General features: G+C 49.5%; 4 protein-coding genes and 1 non-coding gene across 5 annotated transcripts; 3 read left to right on the top strand and 2 right to left on the bottom strand.

Moving 5' to 3' along the window:
• Positions 1-312: 312 nt before the first annotated feature.
• Positions 313-1,359, bottom strand: TGME49_272595 (hypothetical protein; the record flags this gene model as incomplete). The annotated part of the gene is made up of 2 exons (XM_018781668.1): positions 313-558; positions 1,087-1,359. 2 exons carry the CDS (start codon positions 1,357-1,359, stop codon positions 313-315), a joined length of 519 nt encoding a protein of 172 aa, XP_018636704.1.
• Positions 1,360-1,691: 332 nt separating this feature from the next.
• Positions 1,692-2,100, top strand: TGME49_272593 (hypothetical protein; the record flags this gene model as incomplete). Its single annotated transcript, XM_018781667.1, has 2 exons — positions 1,692-1,970; positions 2,026-2,100. 2 exons carry the CDS (start codon positions 1,692-1,694, stop codon positions 2,098-2,100), a joined length of 354 nt encoding a protein of 117 aa, XP_018636703.1.
• Positions 2,101-6,275: 4,175 nt separating this feature from the next.
• On the top strand, positions 6,276-12,263 carry TGME49_272590 (hypothetical protein; the record flags this gene model as incomplete). The annotated part of the gene is made up of 6 exons (XM_002365850.2): positions 6,276-7,912; positions 9,184-9,319; positions 9,782-9,953; positions 10,239-10,396; positions 10,865-11,058; positions 11,555-12,263. 6 exons carry the CDS (start codon positions 6,276-6,278, stop codon positions 12,261-12,263), a joined length of 3,006 nt encoding a protein of 1,001 aa, XP_002365891.2.
• Positions 12,264-22,675: 10,412 nt separating this feature from the next.
• On the bottom strand, positions 22,676-22,747 carry TGME49_272580. The gene has a single exon. It is a non-coding gene; the product is annotated as a tRNA-Asp (tRNA).
• Positions 22,748-23,904: 1,157 nt separating this feature from the next.
• TGME49_272570 (dihydrouridine synthase (dus) protein) lies at positions 23,905-27,010 on the top strand (the record flags this gene model as incomplete). The annotated part of the gene is made up of 1 exon (XM_002365849.2): positions 23,905-27,010. The coding sequence occupies exon 1, from the start codon at positions 24,254-24,256 to the stop codon at positions 27,008-27,010; it is 2,757 nt and encodes a 918-aa protein (XP_002365890.2). The 5' UTR covers positions 23,905-24,253.
• Positions 27,011-27,776: the final 766 nt, after the last annotated feature.

Below are 27,776 nucleotides of genomic sequence, written 5' to 3' on the forward strand. Positions count from 1 at the left end.
GGTCTCTGCCTGAGACAAAAAGCCCTGCGAAGGGGCACCTGGCGGCCGCGCGACCACAAAGACGCAGATGGGAAGATGGGGCGTCTTCAGGGAAGAACGCGAGAGCGCGATGATGGCTAGCTGCGAGTTGAGATACAAACGCTTTCCCCCTTTTCTCTGTGGGCTTCCCGCCGCGCAGACTCTTTGTTCTCGTCGCTGGGGACAGCGGCAAGCCTCCGGCGGGCTAAGGAGCTGAGGAGAACGCGTCAGTCCCGTTCGCAGCCGCGAGGAGAGATAATACAGACAAGTCAGAGAGAAAAGAGCAGACCTTCGCTAGAGGTGAAGCAGAAAACGACGAAAAGCCACAACCGCTGCACGATACGGTGCAGATAACAGAAAGAATCGCTCGACAAGAAGCAGAGAAAGGAGCTTCCCACCGACCCCCGCAGTACACGGAAGCAAACGCTTCTCCAGCAGCTCACGAAGAATCAGCGGCGGCGAACTCTTCAGAGCCACAGACAGCGCAGCGTCATCGGGCGTGAGCGACGGAGGCACCACGCAACTCGTTAGGGATAACAGCTGAAAAAGCAGACAAAACACAGGCTTATTAAGGGGGACTGAAACACTCGTGACCCGTGTTTTTCTGACAAGAATAAACCGAGAAAAAACGTGCAAACGCCGTGGGCGCAGAAAAAGCTGGGGCAGAGGATCAGAGTGACTTGTACAGATACAATACATCCTGAACGACGGTGTAGAGACTCAGTTATAATGCGCAGGCATGTCTAGATTGATAGTTCAACGAACAGGTTCATAAATAACAGAAGGTTGAACTTGGGGATAGTTTCAGTGTCCACGGTAGAGCACTGGATTTGATACCCAGCGAAAACTGTCAGTAGTACGACGGTCCAAAGGTGGGAACACCCCCGCCGGCCGTCGATCTACGCACATGGGTCGTCATTAATATTAAAAGAACTAACAGTCACAACTACCCATACAGATATATATATATATATATATATATATGAAGGCGTCAGGGTCAAGTCGCATGCATGCGTGCTGCGGCTATTTCGTTTTTGCACCATTTGGCGAGACAATGACTCAGCTTACCACACTGAGCGTGGCTTGAGAATCGGTTTTATTGCCATCGACTGCAAGCGCTGTTGTGCTCCGTCGAATGGTGTTTCGTGTGCGCCGTGTTTCGCGGGGTCCTTTAGTTTTCGCTCCCGATGAAGAACCCAGAAATTCTGCTGACAGACGCAGATCGTCTTCCGCTTCTTTCGTGGTCTCTCTGAACTCAGTGATTGTCGAGACCGAAGACACTGGAGAAACGGGGGTTCGCCGTCGCCTCGACGGAATGGTGCGTCGCTTCAGAAATTGCATCTCATTCCGTCTGGAAGGAAGGGAGCGACAGGACCGCCGAAGTGAAGCAAGCGGTGAAATCGGCGCGGGAACAGCAGGGACGACGAGTATGGGCCGGCTAACGCTAGAGAAAGTGCCGAGACAAAAACGGAACAACGACTACGGAATGGACGTAGAAGGCGGTTCGGCAAAAACTCAGACAAGTCCAGGTTTTACGGCTGGCAATCATGAACACGCGGACGGACTGTCTCGAGGTAGTTATCGAGTCAGTTCCAGAATTCGGACCGGGTGCGGATAGGGTTTTGGTTGTACGTACACCCGGAGAGAAACGGGAAACTCCGGACGGTTCGCAAATGTGTCGAGAGAAGTCGGAGTGTGCGACCTGTGGCCGGACGGACTCGCGGCTTGTCAAGGAGGTAGACGAACGTGAAGAAGCTCAGTGGAAAAGCAGCAGTGAAGGAGAATGGGAAATGCAGTGGACGTCGAGCGAAATAGAAAAACGAAAAGGTCGGAAAGAAAGGACCCCAGTCAAGCGTGAAAGCCGACATCACGCTGGCGCCCGCGCGAACTTCGGCATCGAATTATTCGTGGCAAGACGACTCGAAGGCCGTCACCGCGAAAGCGAAAGAAAAGTAGGAAAACGGTTACTTCGAAAAACGGGCTGTCGATTGAGACCATCACGGGCAGCAGGACAGCCGTAAACCAGAGGAGAAAAGTGCAGAAGGAACCTCCGACTGTCGTTTGCCTGGAAGTCTCACTTGAGTCTTGACAGCGTTTTTCGGCCGGGCAAAGAAAAGGGAGAAAAGAAACGCGCGTTGAGATGAGCAATGCCGACGCCCGGGAGAAGTCCACTTGCCTCTTGGTGGAGAAAAGCGTGTCGACTGACGGAGAGCTTGTTCGACTAACATTCATATATGTCCAGTGAGAAAAGTACACTTCTAGTCACAGCTTGTGCTGGCTGGCCTGTGTGAGAAAGCCGTTCCGCCACCATTTCGTCCGGGCGGCTTTGACATTCGAACTCTCGAAACGGACTAGACAACGCGATTCCCGAGCAGTGAAACTGTTCCGGGTCACAAATTCCCAAACGCACCATAGAATTGCGTGTTTCTTTTTCGTGGCGAAGGTTCTGACATAACAGGGTCTCGTCAGTTGCTGCATATGTCCTTTCGGCTCATCGCTCTTCAATCGTTCGATATCGAGGTTGCCCGAGCGTGGCCAAACCCTTTGCTCCCCAGGACCAGGGCGCAAGAATTCATTAACCTTCATAACTGGTACATGAGCCCATTATGTCTTCGAATTTTCCTTGTCTGTGTGGAATCTGGTGAAGTCAAATTGCCGACTGGACAGTCAGCGGGAGCTTCCTGGCGACGATGTCTAGTGCTACATCGTGAACCCATTCCAGCCAGCTGCGCCGACGCACGCAGCAAAAACGATACTCGCGATGTCAAAACTTCATCTCGACACAAAATGCCAGATTTGCCACCACCGGGAATTTTGCCTAGCGCGCTAAGTGTAATTCTTGAACAATTCTAAAGGAGACATGCTTTTATTTTGCGGAGATGTCAACTGGCCGGGTGTACAAGAGAGTGCGGTGATTCTGAATGTTTTATGTCAAGAATTGGTTGGTGAACCCACTCCAAGTCTTGTCGCAGTCGAGACGATGTAGAAGCAGTGGCACATTTTTCAACTCTGTAGTTTAATTGCATGGATATTTTCACTTGACACTTCCCCTCCCTCTGAACACTCCTCTATGAGGACTTGCGAGCGTTCATGCGTGAGAAGTAGTGGTCGTGTTGACAACGGTACCAGTCACCCTAGAGTCACTCTGGCTGTGCACATCATGACAATAACGCAGACCGATGTAGCTTCTTGATAAGACATTTTTATTAGTTAGACACTTACAGATTTTAGCCCCTGAAACCATAACCTCTTGAAGCAACCTAAAATCACAGGCTGCAAACCGCTCGCAAGGTTCACCAGAAGGCATTGAACAATATATATATATATATATATATATATATATATATGATGGGCACGTTTGAATCACCAGTTCTACCTGCAATGAGTAAGGCGTTATTTCAACACTTACATTGGTTGGACTACATGAAAAAGTCGGTTTACCCCGTGGAAATGGCACAAATGGTAATCCAGTGTTACATTGCAAAGAGAGATGGATTCGGATGTGTATGTGGGTTAGCGCCTCGATTTCGTCTCCAAGGCTACTGTTTAGCTTTCATGTCCGTGAGCAGAAAGTAAACCACCCTTGCCGCGGCGGGCTAGCGCTTCTCTCTGTGTACCTCGTTCGTTTGTCTATGACTGCCGACATCTTGTCTCTTTGGTGGTGTATTTAGTCTTTTGCTAACAACAGTCCTATGGCAATCTCGCGTCCCATCAGGCGCGTCGTCTTGTCGTTCACGCCGGGAAACACCTGTTTTTTACTTTGTGTTGAATGCGAGCTGTGAAATGGTTCATGCTTATGAAATGTTTCTTGTCACTCAAGCTAGCAGTCTGCCGTGTACGCTTCCCTGCTGCTACCTCTGCCTCTCTCTTTGGTTTGTTGATCTGTCTGGTCATCGAAACAGCTGATGTTACCTTGCAAGCCCAGTGGCAAACCAGGCCCAGTCCATCACCTATATCTATCTAAGCATTCTTTCTGTAAAGCAGCCAGAAGGGAAGTCATGTAACTTTTTTAAGACGCAAGAATACGAAAGAGGCGATTGTAGCATGTAACATCATAAATTCCCGTCCTGCTACTATTTCTCAAAGTCGATGTTGAGCGCTAGCGCCGAGACAAGTGGACATTTCTGCTTGTCTTCAGTAGCCACGGCTTAAAGCGCGAATCACTGAGATAGCTTTGCACAATGGTTGAGTCGACTATGGAGTTCTCTATCCCCGATTTTCAGAAAATGCTGAGAGGACCTTTCCACCCGGGCTTGCACAACGTGGTAGCACATAAGTCTATGTGAAGCAGCGGGCTGCCGCAAGCGCCTTCATTGTAGCGTGCCGGATAGCCGCGAAAACCGTCGATTTGTTCAATTTTTCTGCGAGCTAAAGGAGCTCCCCCTAGTCGAAAAATAGCTTGTATATTCCTTTTTAACATGTGGAGGAAACCGCTGATGCGTAGTGGACTGCTTCAAATGGTCTACAACGAATCCAGAAATCCTCTCGAGTCCACCGGACAGCCACACCGGTGGACAGACTCTACAGATGTTCTGTTAGATTCCTTGGAAATAAATTTTGAGCGATTAACGCCCGCTTCACTTGGCCAGGAAAGTCGGCTTGCCTGTCGCATTTAGCAAGCTGAGGAGGAATCTTTCACTGCTTTACCGCGGCCCGGATCACGATAAACCGCCACGCATTCAACGGCGGTGGACTAGCGGAAAACATGCGTTTAGTGGAAAGCTTTCGCTGTAGGAGGGGAAGAGGTTCATATCAGGAAAGGCCAAAACAAAGCAAAACAACACGGCTTGATTCCAACGTCGGAGGGAAATCGTAAATATAACGACGAACGTAGTGCTCTGCCTTGTTGCACACCTGGCCGAGGTGGAAAATCTGCTGGTAGTGGAGAGGGAAACAACCGACACACAGCCGCTCTATACGAATTTCTCCGTTGAACACAAAAAAGCTGTTCATCGAGCTTGCGTTGATTCTGTTTTATTAGCGATTCGATTCTTGTTCCGTCATATTTCTGTAGGGTCGTCGTGAGATGACAAGACACGAATCTGCTTTGCGTGCATGCTCGCGAACGAGCGCTGAGTTCTCCGTTGTACAACTTGCTCGACAAACGTAGGAGGATCATGCAACATTCGGGTTTTCGCCCACATCTTTCTGTCATGTGTTAACTCTTCGACCCACATAGGTTCGTTGATCTGCTGTATACACGACCAACATGCACATTAAAAATCGTGCAGTCAGCGACGGCGTAAAACTCGCTATTGGCCGTGTGCCGCGTATTTCCCACTTTTTGACCTCGAGCTGGCCGACAGCTTATCGCACTTATCTTTGCTTCTTCAGGTCTCGACAAAATCCAGTTGGGGTTTCTCTTACTAGCCTTCCACCCTCTTAACTTCCTTCTCTCCGTGCGGGGCTCCGTACCTCAAACCGGTAGGAGAGGCGGCTTTTCTGCGTTTGCCCTGCCGCATAAGGTCAGCTGTTCACTTTTTTCTCTTCTGTCTCGCTTACCATTGTTTTCGCGTAATTTATGGACTCATAGATCCTCTTTTTTTCCTCATCATGTGACCAAGAGACTACCTGTTGGTCGCAGAGCTCCATGTGAGGTTGTTTTCATTAGCTTTCTGCGTTGTCTCATTCGAGAAAGAGGGAATTTGCGAAGCGCGCTGTAGATGCGAAAATTTGCAGATTTAGAACACATCCAACAGCAACCGTTTTGCTGCGATTTTCGACAGCACGGTTCACTCTCTAGGACACAGCGTCGCGTTGGTCAAATCGCTCCGTAGACACCTCGATCTCCCTAACAAAACTTTATTCTCATTACCCGGCAGCGACACTCAGCGCTTTCTCTACAGACCTTGTCCCAACGCTTAACATGAAATCGATTTCGACTTTCCAAAAAACAAGATGTGTTTTCAACACTTTTGATACCCCACCAAACGCTTTATTTCCTGCATTTCCCCTTGTTTTCAGTGGGTAACGCAAAGACGAATCAGTAATTGATGACACGGGCCGTTCTAGCTGCCGACAATGTGAAAAAGCAAACATGCGTTCATAAAACGGAAGGAAATAAACACACGCTTCGCTAAGTGACAAGAAGACAACGGGAAACGTCCTTATAAGAGGAAACACGAAGGACTCTCTCCAGGAACACTACGACGGAGCAAACTCCACAGACAGTTGGTTTCACCTCGAACTCCGAAGCTGGGATCACTTTCTGTTGCCCATGTTGTCCCCTTCTGTTTTGTGACGTCTCCCTCGAAAGCATGCGACCACAAAAAACAAAGACACGGACGCGTCCGAGTCCGAAGCGGCGAACTTCCGGTGTTTCCTCGCCGCCGGCAATGAAGCATCAGTCTTCGCCCGTCGAAGGGAGAGAGGCTGGGTCAAGTTTAGAGAGCACCAATCTCCGTAAGCCACCTTTTGGGTCACCTAAAGGCGATAGGCTGTCGCCAGCGTTCCCTGGCGTCTCACACAGAGGAGAAGAGGGAAGGAGTCGAGAAGCAGAAGGTTCTTCGTCTGTCCTAATAGCTGAAGACGCGGCAGCAGAAGGGGAGAAAGGAGAGGAGGAAATGGAAGACCAGCCAAGTGGCGCGATGTGTCATGATGGAGAAGTGAATGAGCAGATGCAGAGAGACGAATGCGAGGCGAAAGATGAAGCAGAGAGCGAGGAGAGAAGGACATCACCGCTGTCCTTCTGTGAGCGTCTGACCTCGAGGTTGCGAGAGAAAGCAGAAAGGGTCCTGTTCAAGGCAGACGAAGAGTGGGCGATGCAAGAAGAGACCTTCGAAGGCCGGGTCAAAATGCGGAGTCTCGCAGCGCGGGAGGAACTGAAGGAAAGAGAGGCGACTCTGAGAGCGCTACAGGAAGTCTTGAAAGAGAAACTCAACGAACAGATTCAGTGGAGAAAGAAACAGCTTCTGCGAGTTCGCGCCTTCCAGGAGCGCGTGAGAGAAGAAGTGGCGCCTGTCGCAGAGAAAGGCGACGAGGGAGAGACACCTGAGTCAGCTCCGGAGTCTGGAGGTGTAAAGAAAAAAGACAAGTCAGGGGGAACTCGGGACATGAGAGGGTCTCCCAAGACCTTGTCTTCTACCTCGTCCACTCACGGCGCAAAGGCGGTTTCTCGCGCTGCGAAAACACCCACGCATGCAGCTGGAAACTCGAATTCCTCGCATGGAGGAAATGCCAGTTCGGCAGCGGCTTCACCCTGCGCCGGCGCCTCTTCTTCAAACGGGAAGAACGGACGATCTACGCTGCTCAAGGGACGACGAGGTGGGGAAGAAGAGAGGCCTTTCGCGTGTGTTGCTGCAAACACAGAAGAACCTAGAGACAAAGACGAAGAACACCAACGTCTTGCTGAGGCAGCGACTGCAGACCTCTTCTTTTTCTCCGATGACGAAGAAGGGCGAGAAGGGTGCACGAGCGGAGACTTCGAGACAGCCGGGAAAGTGGGGCAAGAAGCAAACGGAGAGGACAAAGAGGCCGGACGAGCTTCAGATCACGCAAGTGTCTCCAGGACAGAACAAAGGAAGAAAGATGACTTTTGGACGAAGGAGGCCCTCGATGAAAACCTAAAGAGCGCCCAACAACTCCTTCGGGAAATGCGAGTTGTGGTCACGCAGCTTGCTGCAGAGCTTGAGGCGATCGAGGCAAGCCAGACACGGAATTTCCAGACTGCAAAAAACGGAGACAAACACGAAAATCCCATGGGCGAAAAGAGACCTCTCAGAGGAGACCGAGGACCGGGACTCTGCGAATCAAACCACAGGGACATTGAAGCAGTCCATAGAGAGAGGAAGAAAAACATATTCAAAGGGAAATTAATCGAACAAAAACACAGAGTAGAAGAAGCCGACGTGGAGAGGGCGAATGATGAAGAGAGTGGCACTAAGAAACGCACAAAGTTAGAGGGGAAGCGAACAGAAGTTCGATGGCAAACTGGAAGGAGACGTCAACCAAGAAAAGGGATCGAAGAAAAAGGAAACACTTCAGATGAGGACATCCAAAGGAACAGGCCGCAAAGCACATCAAGTGTTTTCCAATTGTTCGCTTCTTTGTCTTCTGTTTTCTTGCTTTTCGCATCACACTTCACCTCTCTAGGCGCCAAGTACGGTCAGCAGGTGATTGCTGTCGCTACCCTTGACAAATGCTTACAAATTCTTACAAACACTGCGCACACAAAGCTCAACGTATTATCTCCGTTAGGCTAATACGTGGTTTTCAGTTGGGTCTATTTACGCAACGATGTTACAATCTTGATTGTGCTGTGCCCATAGAGAGCACACTTGATGATCAGTACATGCAGACCCGCTGTCTCCTCTGTTTTCTGCCTGTGTTTCTGACTTTCTCGCTCGTCCTGGATACATTTTCTCGTTGCCTCAGAGAGAACGGAAGCACGCAGCAGATGAACACATTCGGGGGCTGTCTAGACAGCTGCAGACAGTCGCGTTTCACACGAGAGGCGACATTGAGAGAATTATTGACGAAAAGTGTAAAGTCGAAAATCTCAAACTTCTCCACCAGCAAAGAGCGCAGGCGCAAATCATTCATCGCCTAGTCCTCGCGGTTGAGGGCTGGGAAAAGCAGCACGAGACAACCAACAAAAAATGTCGAGAGGAGTTGACAATACACAAGTGAGGAGATGCAGAGAGACCCAAGGAACACACAAAAGCACTGAGAAAAAGCATGAAAAGACCGCGACCCAACAAAGGTTCCAAAAAAAACGCTTACGCGAAAGAGATGAGTCTTCAGTTCTCTCTTTCTTCCTTACACCCACACATAGATACATATATATAAATATATTTAGGTTATACACGATGATGTGTAAGTGTGTGGTGTACGATGTTTGTGTGTTTGGTGCGTACGCTACTGTTTTCTAGTCTGTGAATTTATGGTTGTTTTCGGGACGTATGGTGAATTAGTTTTGCATAGAATTCGTATCTCTACTCAAGGTGGTTTCCGGGTACGACTCTGAACATGATAGGTAGAGACGAGTCTACACGAATAAAGGTTTCTAGACATTGTATGTATCGATGAAAAGAGCATTCGTATCGCTTGGTCGTATAACGTAGAATAGACATTTTTTTGTTTCAACGCTTGAATCGCTTGATCGTATAACGTAGAAGCAAACGTTCTTGCTCCCCTTCTTTTTTCCTCGGTGCCGTTCTTTGCCAGTCACCACACCGCAATTCGCGAAGCTGTGATGACACTGCGTAAGGACGACGACTTCACAGCTCCTCCAGAGAGGCAATCCATGGAGAAGCAAATGCAGGAAAAAGAAAAGTCGCTTTCTGTCAAACGACACGATGTGGTAAGCGCAAAACAAAGGCTTGGAAAACGAAGAAAACCCTCCTTCGAACCATAAAGAGGCTGGATGAACAGCAAGAAGTCAAAATTACATATAACACATCGAAATAAGGAAAGCATTTGCCCGACCTTCCCGTCCTACAAACACAAGGACAGAGGAAGTCGATCCATCGCTCACCGTTGAGACAAACTTCTTTCTCTTCTCTCCTCACATTCTTCTCAAGACTGTGACAACTGGCCAGAATCATGGCTAGAAAACATAACAACAAGAAGAGATGGAAATGCATATTCATACTCGTGCTTTTCTGACACTGCTTCGCTTCATATGCACCTCAGATCGGTTGTTTCTTACCAACGCTGTATCTCAACTCTGCACGTGTATCTCCTCTGGTTTCCGCTTTCTCCTTACAACGTACGAAGCGTCGCTTCCGTCCATTCTTTTACGTTCTCTGTTTTCTTTCGGCAGATCCACGAAGCTCTGGATTGTCAGCCCGCTTCAGTAACTCCCGAGAAGGTGACCCGCTGGCTGGGGCGCCTTGACTGCATTCGCCAAGCCGGAGAGGCTTGGATGCGAAACCTTTCCGGGGACTTTATTGACTTAAAAGAGATCCAGAGGCGCAGATGTGAAGAATTAATTCGTAAGCTCGACAGGGCAAGAACGCTTCTAATCTTGGTTTTGGGCTTTTCTTTGGTAGGGCTTGTGTCGAATCGTCGATTGTGAAGGAGCAGCCGGAGGACACGAGACGAAAAGCCAGACCAAGCAGCCAAAGCTTTTCAAATATGCGTTGTAGTCATGTGTGATGTGGGAGGTGTTTAGAGACTCTCTCTCTCGTCGAAGGAAATCGAACGAAGCCAGCAGACACAAAGCGTCTGCTGGGAACGTGAAGAGCAGGTGCTTACGTTTTGCATGTGTCTGTCTCTAGACAAGTGTGCAGAGAGGGTGGCACACTTCAACGCCCGCATTCTCTGGGGAGCGTGCGAAACCGCCAGCGAGGTTGCGGCGCAGCTTCTTGAACCGCTTCAACACAAACACTTGGAGGAACTGCAGACAGATTTGAATGCATTAGCGTCACGAATGGAAGTAAGCACCAGAGCGAGATGTCCACAGGACACTGCAGAGAATCTGACAACAGAAAACCGGGAAAGACAAGCGAAATGTGGTGGCGGGGTCAGGGTTGGCTTTTCTGGAGAGTACGTACTACGAGGTGGGCTGCGGATGAATTCTTAAAGGTCTGTGTGTACCGGATTAATGTGTCTCTACTGTGTTTTTGATACCACATTGTCAGATGCATTGAGCACAGTGGCATCCCTCGTGCATTTTGAAAATCAACATCTGCCCACAATCTGTACCACTTTGGGTGTACTCTAACAGTCCAAAGGTAAGAAAATCTGCATTTCCTTTTGTCGATTATACAAGCCAAGGAATGCGTGTCATGTTCCTCGAGTCTACTTAGCTCATTGCGTATTTGCGACTCCCCCGAACAGCAGTGTTTATACAACGTCGTTTTCGGTTCTTTTCCCTTTGTCTTGACATTCGCTTTCTTTGCAGAAAAGACAGCAAGAAGAGCACCGTGTGTGCCTTCGCCTCTTGACATTTCTCTCGCAAGTTGCGTCATTCCTCGCCTCTTTTCGGGACTCTCACCAGGTCCTGAACAGCAGCCACAGGCGTGTCGCGATGGATGCCTCCAAAGAGTTTGTCAATGCAAATCGACGGCAAGCATCCGTCATTCTCGCTCTTCGGGAGTACGCGAGAATGTGCAAGAAACAAAGCCGCTCTAAAATTTCCCAAACCCAAGAAAGAGAGGCCAAACGACAAGCAACGTGAAAAAAGCGGAAGAAATCAAATTTGCAACTGAGTGTACTCAGCGAAAACGACACAAGCCAGAGAGACACGCTTGCCTTCAACTATACCGCCATGCCAGTGGAGTACTCCAAACCTACGTCCCAGATAAAAGTGCATATATAACTGTACCTAGATGCATGCATAGAAACAGAGATAACCCGTAGATGCACACTTTGATAATAGAAGGGAGCTTAATCTCGAAAGATGGCGAGGTGTGTTAAGCAGTTGTTGAGTGCATGGTTCTTGGCTTGTGAGAAGTATGGCTGCGCACCTGCATCGCTGTTGAGGTTCGAGTGTTGGGAAGAAGGCAGCGGGAAGTAAGAGACTGTGAACTCTATCGCGGATGCATATACGCGATAATCCTATGTTGGTCTGGGTTCTCGTGCTTGTCTTTAGAGAGATGAAGACAGCTGCAACTCTCGCCGACTTGGATGCACTGAAGAACAAAGCGGAGGAGGAACTGAAGACTCTGGAGGGTCTGGTTCGCGCAGGGGTGAAGCGGATCGGTTCACTTGGTCAATCCTTTCTCCCGCAAACTCAGGAAAGACGGCGAACGGAACTGGCGAAGCTGTTGGATCTGTGGAGTCTCGCGCCAGTCTCTGAGGAACAGCAGAAAAAGCATTTGGCTCTCGTAGAGGAGCGGGAGAAGAAGGAAGCAAGCCACGGAAGCGAGGCTTCTTTCGAACTTCTCGCAGATTCACAAGAGGCCGTCGGCCCTTCTTCCGCGGAAATAGGAAAACAAGAGTCGATCAGAAGTGCACAAGAGAGAGAGACAGAGGCGTCTTCTTCTCCAGCTTCTCCAGCACGCGGAAGTTTGGCAAGACAGCGGCCTCTCTCCAACACCGCGGCCAAGGCTCTCAGAGGAGGCGAGAAAAAAGCCGAAAGTGCCAACGGGAGAAAGCTAAATGTCTCTGCGACGCACGCAGGCAGCGACCGGAGATCAGGAGCCTCAAGTCTTAGCAGAGAAATGGAAAGCGCGGGTGGCGGCAAAGGCGGCGTTCACGGTGGCAGCAACGGCGATCGAGAAGAAGGCAAAAAAAGAGATAAAGTTGGAAAACGCGAAGTTTACGAAGACGAGATCGACCTCGACAAGAACATTTGGTGATAGGAAACACTTGGTCTCGTTTGTTTCGACTGTTCACCGTCTTTAAGTGTGCCAAGGGAATACCGTGGCTTATCGTAGTTTCTTGTTTGTACTACCCTTCCCAACGGCACCACTCAGGATGCAGATGCCCGACTTGATCCTTCCTTGTCTGTGTTTTTCCTCTTCTTTCTCCCATTCTCTTCACGTTTTCCCGTCCATTGCGTCCTTCCATTCGATTTCTTTCTTCGTCGCCTCTGTGTCTCTTTCCATGTGGAGATCTTCCGTGATTTCGCGATTTTGCTCATATGTATCGTTCTTCCTCATTTTGTTTGTTTCTCCCGCTTTGTTCCTCTGCACTCGTCCTGCGAGTCACTGCCTAATTCCTGCCTTCTTGCTGTCTGCGTTTCCTCTTTTATTCCCTAAATTCCCACTTATACGCCCCTCTACTTTGTCTCTACTTCCTTGTAGTCCCTCGCTGATTTCTCTCCTTTTTCTTTTCCGATGTTCTGCCCAGGACAGACTCGCGGGGTCAGGCCTACCGGCAACTGAAGTCCTTCGAGGCAATGTTGGCTTCCCTCGCTGTCCCTTCTTGTGGAAGTGTTGTTCGGGCCTCTGTATCTCCTCCCTCCCCTCGCCTTCCGCCGGATCTTTCACCTACATTGTCATCTTCTCCGCAAGCTACCCCGGACCTAATAGGCGAAAAGAAAAAACCGACGTCTGCTTCTTCTCTTCCTAATTCGTCCATAGTTTCAGCTTCTGTGCCGCACAGAAGCATCTGCTCCAACGGACGAGGCGCCCCGAACAGAACCGCACCCGCCACGGAAGATGGAACTGTCTTGGGGAGTCCGGGAGCGGGTGCTACTCGGCAACAAGAAGTCGAAGGGAGAGAAGGAGAAAACGGACCCGTCGAAATCGTTCTCAGAGAGTCTTGGAAAGAGGGCCTCACAAGGCTGAGAACTGCATCCTTCGACTTCGTATCTCGCGCCCTTGAAGAAGTGGAAACCACTGCCACAGCACTCGGAGAGGTATCCTGGAAATATACTGTACATATCTGCACAGACATGAATAAAGGAGTACCTGTGTAGATCGACTTAGTTTTATGCGGACACTCTTGGAACCAAGTTGGCTGCGTGTGCGTATGTGCGTTCATGTCGTAGATCGAGTGATATCGAAATAGATCGAGACAGAAAAGTATAGAGATCTGGAGAATGATTACTGAAATTTGGGGTGGATAGGAATTATCCTGGATGGAAACACGTTGTCTTGTGCCCGCATGCATGCATATGCACGCATTTAAAGCCTGGGTCTAGTGTTTTTCTCGGTGATGAAAGGCATGAACATTAACATGCCTAGGTTCCTCTCTACTGAAATCCGTAGTATGTCCTGTCTATGTTTAATGGCCTTTGCCTGGGTGTCTTCATTCTAGCCAACAGGAGGCATAGAATACGTTTAAAAGCGAGAGAGAAGTGCTGCTCAGATGCTTGGATGATCCGTACTACTATAGTAGAACCAATAAAAAGCCCCCTCTTCCCAGTAGGTTTGGATTTGCTTCTTGTCTGTCGTCCTCTGGCATTCGAAGATTCACAACCTTGGCAAATCCACCTTCCTTTCAAAAACAATTTGATGGTCGTTGATGTTCTTTCCGAAAAGCAAACGTTCTTCCATCCTTCCTTGCCATTTCCCGCTCTCACGCAACCGGAAACCCTTGAACACAGTCGGGTTTCCCTGGAAGCACCGCTTCGGTTTCATTTCCTGCAAGACTACCATTGTGGCTTTCTTCTCTCACCGCTGCTGCATCCTGTTTAGGCAGCATATTCGACGGCTTTGGGAGAAATGAAGAATGTGCTGACAGAGTTTGATTCGACTTCTGCAACTGTCGCCTCCTTTTCGTTCGTCTACAAACACCGACAGCAGCAGCTGGCATCGCACTTCGCTCGTCTTGAGCGCTTCCTTCAAAGTGTGGCGGGTGCCGTGGCACAGCAGCAACGTCTCCTGGTGCAGACGGAGGTAGGCGCGGAACAGAAATCAGAGCAACAGGAGAAAAGAGAAAAACGAAAGACAGAAGAGACGTCGCAGAGGCAAAAATCGGAACATATCGATTGGAGTTGAGTCAACGAGGCGAAAGTGTGAGTACAAGAGTGACTTTTGATGTAAAGGTGACTAAACGGATCAAAGGAGTGGAGAACCCATGTTGATACGATTTCGTTCATGAAGTAAGGCGCTTTGGACTCAACAAGAGAGTCGCCTACATGGCTAGACGTGGAACTTTAAAAACACCAGATGGGGGGAGGGAGGGGGGGGACAAACCAGGGAGTGTCAGGCCACGCGAATCGAGGGAGACACGAGACTTTTGTCTTTGGTATTTTATGACGAGGCACCTTTCAAACACTAAGAATATTACAGTCTTACGTTTTTTGGAAGCAGAGGTTTTCTGCCTGCTTGTTTCCTCCATGAAGAGAGGGGTTGTTGTAGAGTTGGTTGAGGTTGCATCGTGAGTGCTTCTCCGTTTCTCGCGCCTTCTCCGACAGGAGGAGCTTACTCTTCTTCTGCACGAAATGGTTGAGGAACAGAACCGGTTTCAGCAGCTGCGATTAGAATCGCTCCTGAGCAATGTAGGGGGCTCCGCAGCGGCAGCTGCCTCTTCGCCTTCCCCTCCTTCCCCTTCGTCGTTGAATTCGAAGCCGGTCGCTTCTTCCTTTGCTGTCTCCGCTCTCCGAACGAGTAGCGTACCTGGAGCCCGAGACGGGAGACTGCTACCCTCATCAGCTTCTGGGAGAGACAAAGAGGGAAGGGTGAAAGAGGCATCTGTCGCTGCTCTCGGATCCGGTGTGGAGTGTGAGGCCGTTGAAGCAGGGCCGCTTGACCGGCCAGGGGCTTCAGACGAGAGACCACCAGATGGCAGAATCGGCGGGTGTTTGATCCAACAGTTAGAGCGCAAGAGGAAACAGTTTGTTCGGGAGCAGGACCATATGAGGAAAAACGCAGAAATGAAAGTTCAGGTATATCTACGAAGGTGGGAAACGCCTGTCGAGACACCATGCACGCGGAAATAAGCAGAGAGATACTAGGGGAGACGTACAGCTCGGACAGGAGTGAATGCAGAAGCACACATTTGTATGCGGCATTTGCGCGCATAGATGCAAACCTGTTGTAGGAAATGGCTGAAACACATGAACAATACAGGAACTACGAGAGACTGCAAAGTGACCGACAGTGGACTAGTACCATGAGGGAAAGATGAAAAGAAATCCGGGAGGAGAATGAAAAGAGACTGAAATTCTAGTCCTAACAACAATAGAAGGGTGTATGGGCCTAATGTCTTGCTTGTTGAAGAGGAAACCAATAAGTTTTGGTTTTTAGCTTGTTCTACAGAGCGAGCGAGAGACGACTATGTACTCCGATTCCCATGGGTCGACCAAGACCAGAGCGGTTCAAGCTAGAGTCAGAGATGAAAGTGATTTTTCCACTCATCGACGTTTGCTAGTGCTTGGGTTCTTGAGCAGTTTGCGACTGCAATGGAATGCCAGTGTTTTTCTTTCTCCGGCTGTTCTTGAATAGTATCTATTTTCCACCGAGGGCGTTTTTCTTCCCCTTTGTCTTTCCAGTTTATTGAGCAGTCCCTGATTGCAAGCCTGCAAAAAATCCAGACTAAGATCGAGACTTTCTTTAGTTCGGCTCCTTCGATTTCGGAGAAAGAACTACAAGAAGCGAATTCAAAGAGAGATGAGTGGACAGAGGAAATCGAGAAGCGAAAGGGAGACTGGCAAGCGCGTGTCTCGGCGTGGAAAGAGAGGCTGGATTCCACAGCAACGGAGGGGCGAAAACAGATCGAAGAACATGTTTCTGGTCTCGAAGACCGAATTTCTTGGCTTTATGGTGGGCGAGAAAAACACGCAGTGACCACTGAAATTGGGCTGCGAAGAAGACGCAGAGAAAGAAAGAATAAGAGTCAGCAGCAGCGCGAGAGGAGGAGACAGAGAGAAGGAAGCCAAGAGGAACTTGTGATAACTTTCGGTAAACGTAAAGTAGGTTGTGAACGAGACCTGGTCTATGATTTCCTGACTGTCGAGGACTTGTTTTATGATTTATTCCAGCGCTCGTCTGTTTATCGCACCACCTTCTGTCCGTTGTACGCGTCTTCTTTTGATGCCTCGTCTCATCATTTCGTCTCACTACCTTCCCGCTTCTGAGCAGGCTGCTCTGTCCCTGACGATTCTCCACTTCTCTAACATCTGTCTCTAATTCTTCGTTTCGACGAGATTTCTCGTGGTTGCGTTTAGTTTTACTCTTTATATTCTTCAGGCCTTGGTCGACAGCACGGGGCTCCAAAGCGTACTGCAGTGGCGGCGATGCAGCATCTTCACCAGCAATACGAAGCGGCCATTCAGAGATGTTTCCAGTGTATTTCTCTTTCAACTGAGCAAGCTGAGAGAAGGATATCTGCTTGTCGTCAAGACCTTGGCGATCCTTCATCCCCTTCTCGCTACACCTCAGAAAGACGAGGAAAGGAGTCAAGAAACTTCTGCCGGCCGTGTCGTGTCATCCTGACATTCTTCGAGGGATCGTCTTCGACTGCCCCTTCTCCTCCTGCACATTCTGCTTCCAATGGTCCTCATGTCGAATCTCCTCTGACAAAATGCTCAACCGATTTGCCAGTCCATACACTCGACAGAAGCCAACTCGGTGCCGGTACCAGCGACGGCCCTGGTGGTCAGGGGAGCTACGAGAAAGAGGACAAAATGGGAGCACGGAAAAGTTGCACCTTCTCCCAGCAGGCCATCGCTTCGCCCCCTGCAATGGCAGGCTTAGAAGAAGACACCTGTTCAAATGCATACACGAAAAACGCAAAAATGACCCATTCTTGCTATCTTTCTCTTGGTGGTTCGCGTAGCACAGAACGTAGCGGGCTAGAAGCGGGGCCGATACACACATCACACAGTTTCACGTCTGTAGATTTGTTGAAACCTCACGAACGAAATGCACTCTCTTTTGCCTACCACGTACGCACCGCAGCTGATGACCTCAAGTACCAGAGGTTCACCTCTACTTCCTCTGCGCTCCCGGTAAAAACATCCGGCACCACACGAAGAAACAATAACGGCCAAATGCGGAAAGTCGAATCGCTGCCTCAGGGTGTAGTCGCCGGTGCAGTGTCTCGGCTAGAGGGAGAAGTTCGTGTCAGCATAGCTCAAGAAATTCGAGCCGGGTACGCTCTTGCAGGGTCGATCATTCTTGTTCTCTGTCAGAAACTGCAGTGTCTCCGTCCTTCGCAAGTCTCATTCGTGGATGAAGGCGCCGAACAGATTCTCCAGGGCCTTCCTCTTCTCCGAGACCACTGTCATTCGAGCGCCGAGGAAACGTGGAACACGGGGAAAAGTCGAGAAAGCCCTAACGATAGAAAAAATCCACGGGAGGCGCAAGGGGGGTCGAATACCGAAAACAGAGGGAGAGCGGCAGCCGTTTCAGCAAGTGTAAATAGTAGCAGTGAATCAGCGAAAAGCTTTGGCGGCGGAACAGGCATCACTCCCGGTGGAGGAGATTCTGAAGCGGAGAGCAACGCAGAACAAATTTTTCGGGGTGAGGTTTAATCACTAGCTCTGGAATAGGTGGGCTCCAGCCGAGAGAAACAGTTGAATTCGGCAAAGGAATACTCACTTGGTCCCCCATCCTACTGTAAAAGCGTTGCCGAGTAGTGGAAATGGTTTTAGCCGGAGGTAGATTCTTCGACACTCTCGAATGAGAAAACTTAGGACTGAGGAAGAGTAGAACTCCTCTCCACCGTCGATTCTTATTAGAAAGAGCTCTCTTAAAGCGGATGGCTCTGCAATCACGGACATCGGATGTACGGAATATTTCAAGGACAAAATTGACATCTTGTATCAGACTTCACGCAGTTTCCTTTGCCGGATTGCTAAGGAGAATCAGACTGTCTGCAGTTTCTGCTTTCCGTTCTGCTCTATTGTGTTGTCGCAGAAATAGTGGAAACAACAGCGCGTACATCGATGCTCGGGTGCCTCTTGGGATCTGTGGCGAGCTTGCCATTTTCGTACGCAGCAGCAGTGGAAGAAATTGAAAGGGAATTCCGCAGCAAGGCGGCTGCTGCAGTGGCGCCTGCGCCGCCTACTGGAGGCCCTGTCGCCAGAGGAAACGGAAGAAATGACGGTTCGCCGACAGCAACAGGAGGGATGTCTGCTTGTAGAGACTTCGAGGCGCCTGTTTACGTCGATCACTTCGCTCAGTATCTACGAACCCAGGCAGAAGCGAATCGCCAGAAGGTAATGACTTTCGAAGCATTCAGAGAGGTAACACAGCACAAAACTGGCTCAACACACGATGGCGACAGGAGTGTTCGGACAGTCACACTAAGCGTCACTGATGAACGGAATAGAAAACCAAAGAATGGGAAAGCACTCGCTGGCATATGGATTACCTGAGCCTGTCAGGGAGGTGGAGCAACCAACAAAAACAGGCTTGGTAACGTATTGCGGAAGCGCTTCCCGGAACGTTTGATGGCGCGGGTGAGGTGGGTAAAAGCCGTCGAACAGAAGGAATCCAGGATGTCCTTTTGCAACGATGTTGACAGACGGCGTTTCTGTCAATCACCCTTTCTCAAAAACGAACCACTTGCTTCAAATACCTTCTGAGCATAGACGCTCTCACGTGTCTACTAATTTTGCCACAGCGTTCATGCGAAACACACTCTGAAACGGAGCTGTAACGGGGATTGCAATGACTTCTGTGATGCGTATTTCCTACTCAATATACTCAGCTTGTAGCAGTCATTCGACATTTCTGCCACACTGTGCGAGAAGAACTCTTCCCCATCGCAGTGTGCGGCATCTTCCTCGATTTCGGCCAAACCCTCCAAGACCAACTGGAGTAAGGTGATGGCCGTACGACGACGGGATATTTCACTGTTCCCTCCTGTTTCCTCCTAGTTGAACTCGCCAAAAGTGAAATCACCGATACAGTTCCTGATTTCTCTGAATAAGTACACCAGTAATATTGAGTTCATCCCTCAACTAGTCGACTTCTAGTAACATAAGTCGAGCGCTCAGGTTCACTTAGTCTACGCTTTTTAGAATGGCATATTTGCCGTGGCTGTCGGACTGTTAGTTGTTCATCTCCATGACTTGCATTCCTCTAGAAAGGAACAGGCCCTCCCAGTCGGTCTCATGTGTTTATGGTTTTGAAGGTGAGCATCAGCGTTTTCAAGCGGTGAATATGTGGAGCGTCCGCTTATTCCTGTTTGCTAAAGACTTTTTCCACGTATAGTCGCACCGCGCCTGCCTCCACGGCCCAGTTGAGTTGTATGTGGTGAGTAATTTTTTTCAGTTTGATTCATTGAACGCAGAGCACTCGACGTATACCTTGGAAATGGCAAGGCAGCCGAGGGACGCATAGGTCCCGCTGACGTGGATTTAATACGAAAACTGAGACGCCAGTGGGACGCAAACCTCCTAAATCTTGATGCCCAGCTTAAATGCGTCGAAGAAACTGACCGTCTGAGGTACAGTTTCAAGCACCCGAGGGAGCGCGGCAACTCATCTATCCTTAGAAAAGAGCAGGAGACAAGGCATTTGAACTCTCTTCTCAAGCGTGTTGCCTGAACGTGTACTGTGGTGAAATATTCAACCTAGCAGACACGGATCAGCCCGGGAGGGATGTGGTTTCGCAAGCTTGCTTGTCTTCTCGGTTGACGAGGGAGGGAAACATTTGCGAGAACACGTCAAGATATGCTATTCCTTTACTAGCCGAAAAAATATCAGAGAAGGTAGCGGCCGGGATACGAGAATGAACGGCAATAGAACAGCTTCATGCCCAGCGATTTATATCTCGGGGTTGTGCAGAATCTCTCTGACCGTAGATCGTCCTCCATCGATTCACATCCTATCTCGATTTCTATGGGGCGGTGGCTGCGCTTTATTCGTTTGAGAGTCTGATTATTTGCTGGTAGTTGTGTACAGCGATTTCTTTTTATGCTGGATTGTCAACAGGGAGCTTTGTCTAGAGGAGGAGAGCCGACGTGAACAGCTGACTGCACTATTGTTCAGAGTCTGCAACGAAACTGCTTCGCGGTTGAATGCGTCCTCAGCGTTCATCACTAACGGTTGTATCGGCCACTTCGAGTTTCTCATTACCGTACTAGACAGGCTCCCACAACTGGCGGACTTCCGTCCTCTTGACGGGTACGGAATAGATCATCGAAGATACGGCGTTGAAAATCTGTTCTGTTGGGGCACCGCTTCATCAGTGTACGGGGTGAGGAATTTACTGCCAATTCGGGACTGCGTTTTACAACACTCCGACATCATTGTCGCTTTGTTTTCTGACCTCTCCAGTGTGATCCAGAACGCATGAATACCACACGCCTCGTTGTAAAGTCTCACAATCACATTTGCACTTTGAGGGCTAACTGGAGGACAAAGTGATTGGTGTTGATAGAAAGATTTGTATCCCGCCGGCTTCCTCGTGATGGCGTTTTTTTATTGTTGTCCAGATGACACGGTCCCGTAGCCTTCTTAAATGTATGTTTTTCTTCGTCAGCGACATCCCCTTTTCAGCTTATTCGATGCCAAGGAGGTCTCTGAAAAGACGTCTGCGAAAAAACATTGCAGTACTGCAGGTCGAGCAGGGCGCTTGTGCGCAGGTGTCTTCTGCTTTTGGTAAACAGAACAGCCCTCAATCAGCAGGTGGGACGTGGCTTTCCACTTCATCGAGAGCTGCCAACAGTAAGGGCGCGGTCTCTTGTACAACTCCTACTCCTGAGGGCGATTGTTCCAATTATTTCACCAAACAATGGAGAGGTCTCCCTGTTCAGCCTTGGAGTCTAGGTAAGAACAATGTTTTTTTCAACTCCGATAATCCGTCTCCTTAATCGGAAGGTTCACTTAATCTAGGCGTTTTTATCACTAAAGCCTCTTCTGACAAAGTGTGTAGGCATGATGCTAGCAAGGTCTCGTAGACCTTACTTTTGCCGCTGTGTGGGGGCAGCTCTGTTTTCACATTATCACGACAGTAATTTATCCAACCTGCTGTGCATGTTCCGCTGCCCGACTTGCGGGATCCTGTCACCGACAAGTATGACCGCAACGGGGAGGCAGTTGTCAGCTAACGTGAACAGTTTTGTCGGCTTGTAGTTACTACGCTTCTACCGCAGATGCGACTTACGCGAGCATTGGATGTGATGCGAATGTAAACGAAAAGTGGACTGCACCGGTGCTACCGGTGCTCTATCATACGAAGTCATCACCACCCCTTGACAGCAGACATACTTCAGCTTCATCTGTGAAGCCGAAAGAGAAGCCAGTCTCCCAACAGACACTTCACAACCAGCCTGTTGGAAAACAAGTTGTCAGTGGCACTACAGCTGTTCCAAGCGACCTGGTGGACGACAACAATGTATCGAATTCTCTTTTCTCCAAGACAATAACATCTTTCTCGTCTCCAGTTCACAAACATCTCTTCCGGTAGGCTTCGATGCTCCCTAACTAAATGGCCTATAATTGAGCTGCAGCCCACAGGAAGCAGCCACGTCAGGTGGTCCGACGCTTCTCGTTGATTTAGTTACAAAAGCGCACGGAACCTACGCACTAGCGGGCAATTAGAAAGTGTTGTACTTTGATGCGATCTACTTGCTCTGCACAGAGTGCGCAACGCGGCGTTTGTAAGCGCTCTCGAGGAGGTAAGGAGAGCGAGCACAGAAACTCGAGAGCGGCTGGCGTCCGCTTACCGCGAGGTTACGCAGAACAGGAGAGTCTGGGCTCGAAAAGTTGAGCAGCTTGAAGAGATCAGACAGGAGTTTTTGTAATAATTTCAGCATTGCCCTTCCCTCCCGTGTATCTGGACCCACAACATTCATGAGTACACCCCCAAAACCCCAACATTTTTCTCTCTCCGGTTTTGAGTAGCATGAAACATTCACACACAATTATTCAGGCCGAAGATCCGCCCTAGGTGTACACTGACTGCCGGTCACGAAAGCGGGAATTCCAGCGTGGATACAGAAACCAGTGGCTGTAGGCAAACAAGTGATAAGTATTCCCACTGTTCTGTGTTCTACGGAAGGGAAACGGTGACGTCGTTGATTGCAGTGGTGGCCGAGAGCCGAAACTGGTGTTAACTTTCCGTGAGGAAAAACAATTTCTTCCGCATGATACGATAGAACGCTGGGGGTCTGATATGACAGGCTGTGGTGGATGGGATAATTTACAGAAGGGGATTGTGGAGAAGTATGACCGATACTGAGGACCGAAGACGAAACTCCTTTTTTTAACATACGTCGGTCGATGAAGGTATGTATGACTAGACCTCCGAACGGACGGACTCATGGTTCGTTAATGACAGGGTCGTTTCCTCCGAAAAGAAGGCAGAAACTTGCCAAAAGAGCTTTTGGTTATCTAATTGCTATGTGCTGCAAGTAATATAGCCACCTCCGAGACCGGGAATTGAACCCGGGTCTTCCGCGTGACAGGCGGAAATACTAGCCACTATACTATCTCGGACGGGGCCCGGTGCTGCCTGAGTATTCTCGTCACTCAATTTTCAGCGAGCCTTAGTTCACCTTCATCTCCGTTTACGACTAAATTTTCCTACCTCCGCACTTCACGCTTGTATCCTTATCACATTCGCTCCACGACTCGGCTCGATCGACCCCGCTCCTTGATGACAAATCCGAAGTATTTTCTTGTCGAATTATGATCATACCCCGCAGCAGCGCACGATTACCCATTCTGAACATCGGCACTGAGCTAGACTCTTACATATGACACGAAAATACTGTCCCCCGTAGTTCTTTGTATTCGCAAACGCTGCAGGTGTGAACGGTATTTTGTCTTGTCTCGCAAGGTATCGACATCGTGTTTTCTGACGTGCGACCTGCGCCGGAACAAATGCTTCTAGCTACGAATCCTTCCGCGAAGTATTGTGTATGCAGCTGTATTCCTGTAAGCCTGAAAACGCAAATAAACCGGGCACTGCTGTCATGTACTCACGTGTCTGCACTGGTCGAACCGACAAAAGAACAGGCAGCCAGTTATATTGGCTCCTTTCGTCTTCCAGGCTTGAAAGAGTGACAAGACTGACATGCACGATGTGAGAAGACACAAACGGCTGAACACTAGTGCCATTATCGAAATCGCTGTCATATAGCACTTTACGTATAAACAGTGCGAATATGGGGATTTCAGCAAAAAGTAGGTTACCCTTCGCTACGCGGGCGTCCATTGTATTTCAGGGCTTTCGTTTTGCTAGAGACACGGCGCCTAATCGAACCTAGTGTACTTCGAATACAACTGAATAAAAAATGCACTTTCCCAAATTGTTAACTACAGAAAGACGCTGACCGGAACAGACGCTGGCCAGCAGTCCCGCATTCTGAAGTAGAAATGTCGATATCGTAAACGATGTACTGTCATTATGTTGATACACCGTGGAGTGTTTGAAAATGCTGTGGTGTATTGACGACACTGACACGAGAGTGTGTGTTCTGTGTTCATTCGTGGACTCTTCACAGCTTCTTCGCTTGCATGCCGTGCATGCGGCTTCCTATGGTGGTTTGAGCGCTCCTGGCCTTGTTTGTCTCTCTACAGAAACACCATCCAATTTTGGTGCCCATTAGATCCTTGCACACAAAAGTTTTTGGGAAGTTTGTTCTCTCCAGAAGCCCGCTCTTTTTTCTCGAAGGTTCGGCTTAATCTCCGATGAGATGCAAGCGTAGTCGCGACAAGCAACATTCGAAGTTGTCAAGACAACACTGTGTACACTGCTCCTTCCTCTGCGGCAATTTGCCCCTTTCACTCAGCAAATATGGTTGGTCTTTTTTGCGTGTTGTAGTCTGGCAAATCGGGACAACTGAATTTGGTCTTTGCGTCCGCATGATGAACACAATCGCCGAGACCTGGAAAGTCCGCTGAGTTTCTTAGTCTGCTGTTTTGCATGCGAGGTATTAGAGTCTGTCGCTGTTCAGAATAGTGAGACACAATGAGGGCGAGTGTGTTTCCCTTCATATAATGGTGGTCTTGGCACCGCGAGCGCGAACGCACAACATGCAGTCCCTCCAGCAGGAGTTTTGTTTCACTGGTGCCTCACCGGAACTGGGAGAGTTCTCTAGGAAGAGCCGGTGGCCAACGGGAAACCGGAACCTGAGCGAGTTGCGCTGTTTCGGGAGAACCGGGCGCTGTCACAGGCTACTCGACTGTGCGTTTGTCGCAGCAGTGTTCCATACTCTTGTATCCGTCTGTTCATCCAATGCCCACTCACTCAACCACCATCAGCTTCGTCGCTTTCATCAACCTGAAGCCACCACCCCTCAGTCCACGCATGCCGTCTCTGCTTCCCCGTTCGCTCTTCTGCATACTCATTTGGATGGACCTACCCAGCAGAACTCGACAAGGAAGACATTTTCTCCTACCAGCAAATTCCCTTTCGTTTCCTACCCTAAGAAATGGCTCTACCTACCTGCCACAGTAACAGACTCTGCTACACCTGGCGTACCTAAGTTCGAGGTGTTAAACGGAAAAAATAACTTTGTGGGGCATGCCAGACCTGCAAATCACTCGACCCCAAAGAAAGGCGTCTCTAGCGCTTGTCTATTCTTCTTAGGTTTCAAACCAGAGCGAAATGTGAGTCCATTTCGTCATCGACGAAGCGCTGGTTGTTCTTCGGGAATATTCCCTACGCAGGCATACGCGTTCACGTTTGTCAAACCATCGGTATCTCCCGCCCTTCTTGAGCGCAGGCTCTCCCAAAGTTCACTTCGAATGAAAAAGCCGCTCTCCCCATTATTTCAAAAGCTACCGGCAAGCGACGAAGCGTACTCTCTGTGCACACGGTTGCACTTCAGCTCGTGTAAGTCAGGCCTCGAAGGAACCACTCTTTCACACCGGTTCTGGAAAAGACACTATGCCATAAAGAATTGCGTCACCGATTTGCGGTGTGATGAAGCTGCTCCCGTGGCAACATCTCGGTCGCATAAATCCACTTGGACTTCTTCCCCCAACGACAATTGCCATGGTTCTTCTCCGTCTCGATGTTTTGCCTTTGACCCTTCTGGCGGCCTTCTTTCCGCAGCTCCAATGATGGATTACACGAATCGCCACTGGCGACGTCTGATCAGTTTGATGTCGCGGCGCTTGACTTTGTATACAGAGATGGTGCCTGTCCCTCCGGCTCCTTGTGAAAGTCCGGACAGTTCTCAAGACCTTCCATTTTCCGTAAAGCGGAAACTGTTGGAAGAAGCGGGTAGCCTCGCCAGCGTTCCTAATGATGTTGTTCTTCAAGTGGGCGTGGGAAGCGCCCAGAGCGCCACTGCGGTTGCCCGTGTGCTCAACGAATTTAGCGTGGACAGAGACCATGCCGAGCCGGTCACAAGGATGCGAGGCAAGCGTACCTTTTTAGTCAATCTTAACTGTGGGTGCCCCAGTCCACGCGTCGCCAAGGGATCGTTCGGGTTGATTCTCATGGAAGATCCTAAGCGTGTTGCAGAGATGTGCCAGATTCTCGTTGACGGTGCGAACAACCGAGAGGGCCAGAAGAGGTGCAGCCTCGACGTGATGGGAAAGTCTGCAAGAGGAGACACGAAGGATAGGACGGTCCACACAAACGACTCTCCCGAAACTGACAGCGTAGCAGTGTCTGTCAAATGTCGGGTTGGGATCGAAGAAGACAAGCAATTTCTTCGGTCCGGAAGCAGCCCGATATCCAGCGCTACAACTCCCTATTCTTCGTCCTCATGCACATATGACAAGCTCGCTGAATTCGTTGGTACAGTGGTTGAGACGTCCCCGGTAAGGCATTTCATAATTCACGCTCGGCCTGGAATACTGGTGGGTAAGTTGTCACCGAAGCAGAACCTTCAAATTCCGCAACGGAGGCCCGAGTGGGTGTACAGGCTCTGCAGTGACTTTCCAACCGTGTCATTCACGTTCAACGGCGGCGTCAAATCATTTCAGAACGCAGAAGAACACTTGTTGAACACAAATGATAAACTTGCCGGTATTATGGTCGGCCGAGATATGCTTGAGAGGCCATGGTATTGGGGATCGCATGCGGACGCTTTTATCACTGCACAGGAACAGAGACGTGGTATGCGTTCGAATTCGACTATCGAGGGAAGCATGGGAAAATCCAATGCCACTCTCGCCGGTGACAACAGGAGAAAGGTGAAGGCAGATTTAGGAACGGTGGAAGTAACTGTTTCACGCGCACAACGGTGGATGACTGAGCCTTGTGAGACACAAAGAATAATGGAACGTGTGACCCGGGCAGAAGTGTTGGAGCGATATGCATGCTATGTCGATGAAGTAGAGAAAACTGATAGACTAAGGTGTACATCAGATGAACAAGAAACGGGGAGGAGCGGGAATAGAAAAGCCACCAGCGGCGGGCAAATGATACTGAACAGTCGGGCGTCGTTGCTGAAGCCGCTGTTGAATATGTTCGCTGGCGAACCAGGAAGCCGTGCGTTTAAGCAAAGGCTTCAGGCTGCCTGTGGCAATCCAGAGAGTTTCCACGTTGGACAGAGTGAATCATCAGATGAAGACGGCTTACATAAAGGAAGGGGAGAAGTTTCGAGTGGTGAATATTCGAGGCAAGTTGTTGCCTCTAACGCCTCGGGGCTTCGGTTTCCAAGACAGGAGTCGACAGGCGAAATCATTCGCCAGACCTTAGAAGTCATTCCAACGGGCATTCTTCACTCACAACCAGAATGGGATTTCTGGCACGCAGGAGTAGTCTCTTTCCTACCAGAGACTGTGAAGCCCACATAAGCTTGTGTAGAGGATACGGTGGGGTGTTCTTGGACGGGATAACTGACTCCCCTCTTGAAGTAGCTCTCGGCGTTGCTTGTGCGGACTGAGGAGACAGTGCGTCTGAGATGTGTTCGTTCCAACGTTATGAGGAGCCACTGACTAGAGATTTTGTTTATCTCAAGCTCGTACGAAGAGTTCGCGAGTTCATATGAAGGCTTGCACTATGTTCAAAGGGAAAGAACATCTGACTGAGTGTACACATCACATGCATGGTGAGTGTCCTTCGTCTGTCTCTTTTCCGTCTTGGTGGAGCCGAACTGAATTACATATTGCTGCATGAGGCTGAGTGCTACAGATAGAGAGACGGTCTCGTACTCGCCAGGGCGTCAGCCGAAGGGCGGATGCGAGCGGACGAAGTCTGGAGTGAAAACACATGACAACGATTCCCAGGACGTAACCCAGCTGCATACTCATGACACACTGGGTGGCAGAGCCAATGCATTTTTGGAAGTCGTCAGGAGCTTTCAATATAGATCGAGCACCGTGGCAGTATCGAAAACTAGCCCAAATATCCCAGGATGCTCGCGTGTCATTGCTCGACTGTCGATGCCAGTTTCTTGGAAGAGCCAAAGAGAATGGGTCGCTGGGCCGTGATAAAAGTTTGTCAATGCTAGAGATCTGACTACAGCATTTCGGCGTTCAAGGGATTATCAGTCCGGACTGACTGCCTGGGGTAGATCGCATGTTTACAGGTGACCGCAACTAGTTCTTCATTAGAGACGTT

This window comes from Toxoplasma gondii, chromosome VIII (genome assembly GCF_000006565.2).
Source record: "Toxoplasma gondii ME49 chromosome VIII, whole genome shotgun sequence".
In the NCBI taxonomy this organism is placed as follows: domain Eukaryota; phylum Apicomplexa; class Conoidasida; order Eucoccidiorida; family Sarcocystidae; genus Toxoplasma; species Toxoplasma gondii.